Source organism: Malaclemys terrapin, chromosome 16 (assembly GCF_027887155.1).
Source record: "Malaclemys terrapin pileata isolate rMalTer1 chromosome 16, rMalTer1.hap1, whole genome shotgun sequence".
Classification (NCBI taxonomy): Eukaryota; Metazoa; Chordata; order Testudines; family Emydidae; genus Malaclemys; species Malaclemys terrapin.
Genome location: NC_071520.1, coordinates 512,808 through 522,579, shown reverse-complemented (window position 1 = coordinate 522,579; position 9,772 = coordinate 512,808). Strand labels below are relative to the sequence as shown.

The 9,772-nt window shown below is 52.3% G+C and overlaps 1 protein-coding gene across 5 annotated transcripts in view; it reads right to left on the bottom strand.

The window, feature by feature from the left end:
• Positions 1 to 5,542: 5,542 nt before the first annotated feature.
• DUSP18 (dual specificity phosphatase 18) overlaps positions 5,543 to 9,772 on the bottom strand; it is a 44,032-nt gene continuing 39,802 nt past the window's right edge. The window contains exons 1-2 of one of the 5 annotated variants that reach the window (XM_054005969.1): positions 9,535 to 9,682; positions 5,543 to 6,665 (exon numbers count right to left, since the gene is read on the bottom strand). In XM_054005969.1, coding sequence (XP_053861944.1) covers positions 5,752 to 6,318 — 567 coding nt within the window. In that variant the 5' untranslated portion in view covers positions 6,319 to 6,665; positions 9,535 to 9,682 and the 3' untranslated portion in view covers positions 5,543 to 5,751. Of the gene's footprint in view, positions 6,666 to 9,534; positions 9,683 to 9,772 lie in introns of those variants that run through there. The other 4 variants (XM_054005971.1, XM_054005970.1, XM_054005973.1 and 1 more) reach the window with 4 other exon arrangements.

Sequence of the window (9,772 nt, the reverse complement as noted above, 5' to 3'; positions counted from 1 at the left end):
CCGGACAGTCCCTCCGCAAAAGAATAAATGGACACAAATCGGACATCAGGAATGGTAACATACATTAGCCAGTAAGTGAACACTTCAATCTCCCTGGTCATTCTATTACAGATTTAAAAGTCACTATCATTGAACAAAAAAACTTCAGAAACAGACTTCAAAGAGAAACAGCAGAACTAAAATTCATTTGCAAATTTAACACCATTAATCTGGGCTTGAATAGGGACTGGGAGTGGCTGGCTCATTACAGAAGCAGCTTTTCCTCTCCTGGAATTGACACCTCCTCATCTATTAGTGGGAGTGGACTACATCCACCCTGATTGAATTGGCCCTGTCAACACTGGTTCTCCACTTGCGAAGTAACTCTCTGCTCTCCATGTGTCAGTATATAATGCCTGCATCTGTAACTTTCACTCTATGCATCCGAAGAAGTGAGGTTTTTACCCACGAAAGCTTATGCCCAAATAAATCTGTTAGTCTTTAAGGTGCCACCAGACTCCTTGTTGTTTTTATAGATACAGACTAAAACGGCTACCCCCTGATACAAAGCACTGCAGTCATTCCAGCAGTCCCACCAGGTGGAGAGGCAGGCTCTACTCGCTTGGCAGGCAGAGCAACAGAGGGCCCTACAGGACTTCATCAAGGAGCAGTCGACAGTGCAGCAGCAGCTCCTGCAAAAGCTGGTGAGTCCTGCTGGGGGAGATGGCATCCGGCCCCCGGGCCTCAGCCTCTGTAAAATGGCCCCAGCAGATGACCCCGACGCCTTTTTGGGTACCTTCAAGCGGGTGGCCCTGGGTGCGGGATGGGACCGGACAACCTGGGCCCTGCGGCTGGCCCCCTATCTTGCAGGGAAGGCACAGGTTGCGTATATGGTCCTGACGGATGCCCAAGTCAGGGACTATGATGCTGTGAAGGCAGCGATTTTGGACCACCTCGGGCTTTCGGCTGAGAAATATCGGCAGAAGTTTTGGGCAGCCCGGTGGGCGGGGGGCGTGCGACCGCGGGCCTTTGCTCAAAAATTAACAGACTGGGCAACACGATGGTTGAGACCCGATGCCCACACCGTGGGACAGATAATGGATCAGGTGATCCTTGAACAGTTTATCCAGTGCCTTCCCAATAGCGTGTGGGTTTGGGTGCGGCGACATCAGCCGGCCACCGTAGAAGCCGCCGTGCAAAGAACAGAGGAGTATGCAGAGGCTGACTTCCCACCAAGGGAGCATCGAGCCCTGCGGGACACAGAGGGGGGCAGGAAACCCCTTGAGCACGCCGGGGTGAAGCTGGTAGACGGGCGACGGGAGGAGCCCAAGGGGACCCCTAGCCGCCTGGGACAGCTCGTATGCTGGCGGTGTGGACAGCTGGGACACAAAAGCCGGGATTGCCCGGTGATGGAGTGTGAGGCAGCTGAATTTTGTGGATGGACTAAGACTGGGGGGCAGAAAAAGAGGCACGGATTGGCCACTATCCCGGTGCGGGTTAGGAATAGGCCCCAGAGGGGTCTAGTGGATACAGCCTCCACTCGCTCCCTCATACAGCGGCGCTTAGTGAAGCCGCATTGGCTCATCCCTGGGGAACGCATGTTAGTAGAATGCATCCACGGGGATAGGGAATATTGTCCCGTGATCCAGGTACCCCTTGAAGTGCAAGGGCAGTTTACCTGGAAGCGGGTGGGGGTAATAGAGGGGTTGGCCTACCCCGTGGTCCTGGGGCTGGACTGGCACCCTCCCCAGAAGGGGAGAGAGACCACAGAGAAGGGACTGTCAAAGAAAGGGGGAAAGAGAACCTTGGAAAGAGAGGGCAAGACCCTGGTGGAGGTGGACCCGGGGCAAGGGGTGGCCCCATGACCTCCAGGGGGAAAAGCCGAGCAGCCTAGACAACCAAGCCAAAATAGGGAGCCTGAGGGAGTCACTGAGGAGCAAAGTGAGCTTCCTGGGCAGGAGCGCCCGGGAGGGGGGACCCCCGGGGAGAGTGGAAGAAACCCAACAGGGGGAGGCCCAACATCAAAGGGACAGAGGGCCTGGACCAGAGACAGGGGGCTGACTTGGGGCAGAGGGCTCTGAGCCGTCACCCGCACTAGAAAAGGAAGGGGAGCCTCCGGGGCGGCCGGCCCAACCATGTGACTGGTGTGAGGACCTCTGGGTGAGTGTGGACATGTGGAGTGCCCCGCCTCCTACCTAATGCACCTTTTGTGGGTGGAGCGTGCCAAAGCCCCTTGGTGTGGTGCCTGGGGATCCCTCAGTTGGGCAGGAGGCCTAGGGTGACCAGATCACAGGAATGAAATATCGGGACGCGGGGGAGGGGCAGAGCAAAAAAAAAAAAGCAGTTTCGCAGGGGCGGGGGGCATTAGCAGGCCCCAGACGCGCTGCCGGATCGTACACAGCGCCCCGGCCGCGCGCGCTGCCCACTCCAGGGCAAAAGGTGGCCCCGATGCAGAGGGGGCTGGAGATAAAGAGGGCATCGGGAGGGACCGAGAGGAAGTGCTGGGAAGCAAAGAAGTCCGGGTGGGCAAGGGCGTACGACTCCAGCGGGGCCCTGGGCAGGGTACAGGATGGATGAGTACAAGGAGGCAGAGCCCGTAGCGGGACCGGGCAGGGACAAAGCTGTCTTTCCCCTGGAAGCGGCTGCAGGAGCCCCCGAGCCCAGGGCTGGCCATGGGGTGGCACGGGCGTGCAGGGGGCCGGGGCTGGCACAGCCAAGCTGCAGCGGTGGCCAGTCTCCCGAGGGGCTCCCCGGAGTTCCGGGCTGGGCAGCGGGCGGGAGGCGGGGCTTTTCCCGGCCCTGCAGAGCCTCCCGCCCCTCCAGCACGCAATCATAGAATCATAGAATATCAGAGTTGGAAGGGACCTCAAGAGGTCATCTAGTCCAACCCCCTGCTCAAAGCAGGACCAATTCCCAGCTAAATCATCCCAGCCAGGGCTTTGTCAAGCCGGGCCTTAAAAACCTCCAAGGAAGGAGACTCCACCACCTCCCTAGGTAACGCATTCCAGTGTTTCACCACCCTCCTAGTGAAATAGTTTTTCCTGATATCCAACCTGGACCTCCCCCACTGCAACTTGAGACCATTGCTCCTTGTTCTGTCATCTGCCACCACTGAGAACAGCCGAGCTCCATCCTCTTTGGAACCCCCCTTCAGGTAGTTGAAGGCTGCTATCAAATCCCCCCTCATTCTTCTCTTCTGGAGACTAAACAATCCCAGTTCTCTCAGCCTCTCCTCATAAGTCATGTGCTCCAGACCCCTAATCATTTTTGTTGCCCTCCGCTGGACTCTTTCCAATTTTTCCACATCCTTCTTGTAGTGTGGGGCCCAAAACTGGACACAGTATTCCAGATGAGGCCTCACCAATGTCGAATAAAGGGGAACGATCACGTTCCTCGATCTGCTGGCAATGCCCCTAGTTATACAGCCCAAAATGCCGTTAGCCTTCTTGGCAACAAGAGCACACTGTTGACTCATATCCAGCTTCATATCCACTGTGACCCCTAGGTCCTTTTCAGCAGAACTGCTACCTAGCCATTCGGTCCCTAGTCTGTAGCAGTGCATGGGATTCTTCCGTCCTAAGTGCAGGACTCTGCACTTGTCCTTGTTGAACCTCATCAGGTTTTTTCTGCCCAATCCTCTAATTTGTCTAGGTCCCTCTGTATCCGATCCCTACCCTCTAGTGTATCTACCACGCCTCCTAGTTTAGTGTCATCTGCAAACTTGCTGAGAGTGCAGTCCACACCATCCTCCAGATCATTAATAAAGATATTAAACAAAACCGGCCCCAGGACCGACCCTTGGGGCACTCCACTTGAAACCGGCTGCCAACTAGACATGGAGCCATTGATCACTACCCGTTGAGCCCGATGATCTAGCCAGCTTTCTATCCACCTTACAGTCCATTCATCCAGCCCATACTTCTTTAACTTGGTGGCAAGAATACTGTGGGAGACAGTATCAAAAGCTTTGCTAAAGTCAAGAAATAACACATCCACTGCTTTCCCCTCATCCACAGAGCCAGTTATCTCATCATAGAAGGCAATGGGCACATGCGGTACGTCCCGCCGCCGGCAGGGAGCCCAGCACCTTCCTGGCGGGGCAAGCCGCTGGAGTGCAGCTGAGCGGGAGAGGTGCGGGGCTCCCCGGCAGCGGCGGGGGAAGTTTATGGGTTCAGGGGACCCCGGCCGGCTCCTCGCCCCTGTCTGCCGGCTGCCCTGCCTGGGACAAGTCTCGCCCCCGCAGCCCCTCTGCACCGTGTGTCTCCAGCGGCCCATGCCCCCGGTCCGCGCCGCCCACCCAGGCCAGAGCTAGCCCCGGCTGCTGCCTGCACGCAGCCCGGGCCATACCCAGCTAGCCCCTAGCAGCTGCGGCAACTTTCCCTTCCCCTTCCGCGCTCCTGGTAGATGCCAGACCCTCCTTCCTCCATTCCCCCTCTACACATCCCTCCTCCCTCCATGGAGGGCTCCAATGGGGGAAGGAGGGGGCGGAGTCGGGGGGGGGTGAGCGCCAGAGTGGAGGGCAAAATTGCTTTTTTGTCCAGTGTCCCAACCGAACATCTGTTGGGATGCAGGACAAAGAAGGAAATATCGGGACGGTCCCGATAAAATCAGGACATCTGGTCACCCTAAGGAGGCCCAACCCCAGAGTAAAATCCACGGACGAGGAAAGCGAGGCCGAGGAAGACCAGGCCTGGTACCAGCTTAAGGGGGGAGGTGTGTAGCAGGATGCTGGTGCAGAGGCACCTAATTAGCCCCTGCTCAGCCAGCCCCAATCAGGGAAATAGATTGGGGCTGGGAAGAGGTCTGGTGCCTGGCATTTAGAACTGGCGGCCAGAAGGAAGGGGGGATGGCCAGGGGAAGGTCAGTCTCCGGGCTGAGGGCAGGGTCTGGGTGGAAGTGGAGATTGTAAGGCCTGCAAACTATATATAGTATATCACTGGTGGTGGGAGAAGTATGTAAATAAAGCCACGGGTGCTGCAGAAGGAAAAGCCTCTCCGTGCTTTATTGGGGCAGCCAGTGGGCCCCAGGAAGAAGGCCAGACAGAGGACTTGTTACACAGCCGTGTTAGTCTGTATCTGCAAAAAAGAACAGGAGTACTTGTGGCACCTTAGAGACTAACAAATTTATTTGAGCATAAGCCCACGAAAGCTCATATAATTAAGATTTCTGAAGGGAGAAGTGCCTATGCATCCTCCAGCAGAAAGGCAGTGAGGGCAATGAGGTGCAGAGGTGAAAGGAGAAGGCAGGGAATCCTTAACCCTCTGGCAACAGGGATGCAGGGGACATCTCTAGCATCTCTGCAGCACAGCAGAGGATGGGGCTTGGGGTCAGTTTTTCAGAACACTTCATTTCAATTCCTATTTAGAAAAAGAATTGTTGGCAACTTTCCCATTGTTCTCAGTTTCCACTGGAATCTATCCCTGAGCATGAACAAAGCCAGAGAAGGCTAACATCTCGCTATGCTGGGATAAAAGGATGCTTTCTAAACACATACCAGTAGCACTGAGACAGCACCTAGAGCTCCTGTGAGAACTCAATACAAATGGGATGTGAAACCCAACAGTGTAGTTTAAATTTGGTTTTATTTATAGTAAAAATCAGACGGCCCCATTCATCTCAGCTAATCCCCTATACTTCTATCAGCAGGGAGCGATGTAGCAAACTTCACTGGGCTGAAGAGTTTATTGTCCAAGTTCCAAACTTGATCAAGCTGAGCTGCTCCTTCGTTGTCTCTCTGGGCTCCTTCACGAGATGTGGTAAAGCTAGTTACAGTCAAAACGCTATCATTATTCTTACTTCATTTTCATAGAGATCCGGAATCAAGCCCAGTGGAGAGTTGACCATTCGGACTGTATTGGTGCCGAAGAGTTTATACTCATACTGGACAAGCTGTTGCCAGAACCCATTGTTAGGTCTGATGATGGGTCGGCAGGACTTGACCCAGGCATGAGCATTCACCAGAGACATGGCATGGTACTTCATCAAATAGGCCAGACACAGGGCAGCTGACCTGCTGATGCCTGCAGCGCAGTGTAGCAGTGTCCGGCCTTGCTGCAGGTCCACGCTATGGATCCTATCTGCCACGGGATCGAAGTAATCGTAGAGGCGAGAGATGGGGGTGTCAGTTACAGGGATGTGCATGTAGTGAATGTCTGGATAGAAGGTGTTCACCACCTCCACGGACACATTGATGACAGTAGTGATTTGGCTGGCGAAGAGCAGGAGCTTGTTATTGGCAGCCGTACCATTGCTGAGGTACAGGCTACTGGTAATCCTGGACAGGCCATAAATGGACGGATGCCTGAATAAGATGGGAATAGAGCCAAAAACTGTATTCATTAAGGCAAACTTTATAAACCAGCTGCAACGGAGGGCTGCATCGTCACACTCTTTGCCTAGAGAAAACAGAGAGAAGACACTTGGGAGACTGAAGACAGTAGGTTGCTGCCACCAAACTAGTAAAGGTGAAGTTTTCACGTGCTTTAAAAATTAACTAGATCTAGAATCATCCATGTTAAAGATGGAAAAGCTGTCTTAGGCCTCATCCAGTCCAGCTCCCAACCAATGCATGATTGCTTTATAAATGCAAAGTGATTCCATCTGATGTCACAGGTGAAAGGGGTTTTCACTTCTTCTCCAGGATACTATTCCACAGCCTAATGGAGTTCACGCTCAGGACAAGCAAACTGCCAAACAAATAAATCCAAGAGCAAGTACAGTTAAGCACACTCTGTACCACAAACACCTGCAGCAAGCCTTAGCCTGGCTTACAAGGAAGGATGCCCTACATGTCTACTAGGGAAGGGCATCGCAGGGTAACGGACCCACAATGGAGAAGGCACTGTGCCCAGCCTTTCAAGACAGTTCTCTAGGGACACATCTAAACCCACCAATCTCAGCTGCTATATTAGAACAGTGACTCTCAACCTTTCCAGGCTACTGTACCCCTTTCAGGAGTCTGATTTGTCTTGTGTACCCCAAGTTTCATCTCATTTAAAAACTACTTGCTTACAAAATCAGACATAAAAATACGAGTGTCACAGCACACTGTTACTGAAAAATTGCTGACTTTCTCATTTTTACCACATAATTATAAAATAAATCAATTGGCATATAAATACTGTTCTTAAATTTCAGCGTATAGTCTATAGAGCAGTATAAACAAGTCATTGTCTGTATGAAATTTTAGTTTCTACTGACTTTGCTAGTGCTTTTTATGTAGCCTGTTGTAAAACTAGGCAAATATCTAGATGAGTTTATGTATCCCCGGAAGACCTCTGTGTACCCCTAGTTGAGAACCACTGTATTAGAATACAGGCTCTCTCTCAGGTAGACAAGTCTTTGTTGAACAATACTAAGCAGCAATTAAACAGGTTTCAGAATTAGCTCCATCCCTTCCTCCAGCTTTCACAACAAGTTAGAAATTTACAGGAGCCCACTGTACGATACTGAGCTATGGCCAAAAGGAAGGAAAAACCCAGGCCCTATATTGTACAGTGGTATTGTACAGAGAGGGCTGGGCAGCAGCATGAACCACTGGGGCCAGCCTTGCTTTTTCCAGCCAGGTGGAATCTATGGTGGGCAGCCTCATGCTTGGATATTTATATATAGGCTTGGCAGAATCTGATTTTTTTTAAATAATGTCAACAGATATATATTTTTTAATTAAATGGTTATTGATTTAAATGTTTGCATTTTTGCATGAATTATGGGGGGTCAACATAAAGCAGCATTATTCTTTGTATGTCTGTAACTTCTATCAGCCATGGAAATACTTTTTTCGTTGGTTTATGTGTATAAAGTAAAACCGACATTTACTGATAAAAATCTAATCCTTCAAAGCCTATTTGTATAGTGCTATGTGGATGAAAAGTTTTATAGAAATATAAAATGATGTATTATGGGTTTAAAATTATGAGTTTAGGTTACAAACATGGGTTATGTATTAACTGTAGTCAATGCTTGCAGTTTATTGGGTTATGAGCTTGGGTTATGTATAGGGTTAAGATTGGGTTGTGTGTTTCAGATTAAGTTGCACATGAGTTACAGCTGTGGGTTAGAGTTACAAATATGGACTGGATTTGGCATGACCAGTTATAGGTTTCAGGTAAATGGTTCATTTTACATTCAGCATTATGGATTGCTGGTGAGAGTAAAGATCAGCATTAGGATTCATTTACAGATTACATGTGAGTTGGGGTTACAAATATGAGAGTAAATTATAGTTTATAAAGTGCACTGAACTCCTCAAATGGCAGGTACTATGTAAGTTCAAAGTGCTAGTATCAGGATTTACACTCTCAGGTGCTTACCTGCTCTCTTTCCCACTGACCCTTAGTGAAACTGGTTCCCTTTTGGTGCAGAACACTGCTGTTTCTGTTTTAGGATTACACTCCTGCTCTGTCTCTATGAAACTGTGGCAACTATAGCAGCAAACAGGAGCAGGGGGGCATGCTATCTCCTGCAGCCTAGAGTACTGCACCACAGCTGAATTCAGAGTGCTTCAAGGAGAGGCCATTTCTGCATCCCAAAGCTACTGTTTGGCCACCCCTGCACAGCTGCACGAACAGTCTCACAAGGTTACATAAAGTGCAAGGTGAAAGATAGCCAATGACCTCGACACATAATGCAAAATGGAGGGAAGTGGAGAAATTAAATGGGTTACTTTGCTATCATTACAATCATTTCAAATCCTAATGCACCAAAGGATCCCACAGTGCTTAACAAACCATTGTACACACAACGACCCCTGCCCACAGCCTGAATGCACCCACTTCTGAGTCCACAATAGTTTAGGGCAGAAGGTGTAGAAAAACGGTGAGCTGAGTGTGTGTGTGGCTTTCAAGGAAGGGAACGTGTGGGAGTAAACATTGAAAGGCTGCACCTTTGTAAAGCTGATGGGAGGGGGAGGGGGGGGGATGAATGTTCAAGTTCCTGAGACTTGGAAATCCTGAAACATAACAGGGCTATAATGAGGCTCCCCGGCCCTTCTCTCAATGGAGGCAGGCCCTGGCTCATGGGCAGGCAGCCTAGAGGGAGACTTTATTCTCACTTGTAACCTTTTGTTTGAACACAGGACTCCGACAGCCTCCGTGCTGTGAATACTGGTGACTTATTATCATTCTGTTTTTAGCCCAGTGTGGTAATTTATCGGTATTGCGGTTGTGTCTAGCAGCCCCAGACATGGTCCAGGACTCCGTGGTGCCCGGCGCTGTACAGCCTGCCCCAAAGCGCTAGCACTGGAAGGCGGGTGACCCAAGCAGGGAGGCTCAGTGGGCGCTGGGCACGGACAAGGGTGATCAGCACCGCCCCAAGAGGTGAGATGGTGGGTAGGGAGGGCTGTGCTGTACCCTCTAGCTGCCGGCCCCTGCCCAAGCCGCTCCGCACCCCGGCGAGGCTCAGCGGGAGCCCCCCGCTCCGCACAGAAATAACCAGCCGCGAAGGGGCTCCCGGAGCTGGGGCTGGGCCGGGGCCCCGGGAGGGCAGCACTGACCCCCGGGAGATGGGCTGGGAGGTCCCCGCCCGGCTGCGCTCACCCCCCGGGCCCGAACTCACCCCCCGTCACCCCCGGCGGCGCCTCCTGCCTCTGACCTCGACACCGCGCCGCCCCCCGGTCTCCGGGGCAACCGGCCACGGGGCCCGCGCAGGGACAATCGCCGCCGCCTCCAGCGCTGCGGGACGAACCCAAGAACCACCCCCGGGACCCCGCACCTCGATCTCCCCGATCCCCCCCGGATCGCCCCCGGGACCCCGCACCCGCCGGGCCTCCCCCGGGATCCCGCCGCGGATCGCC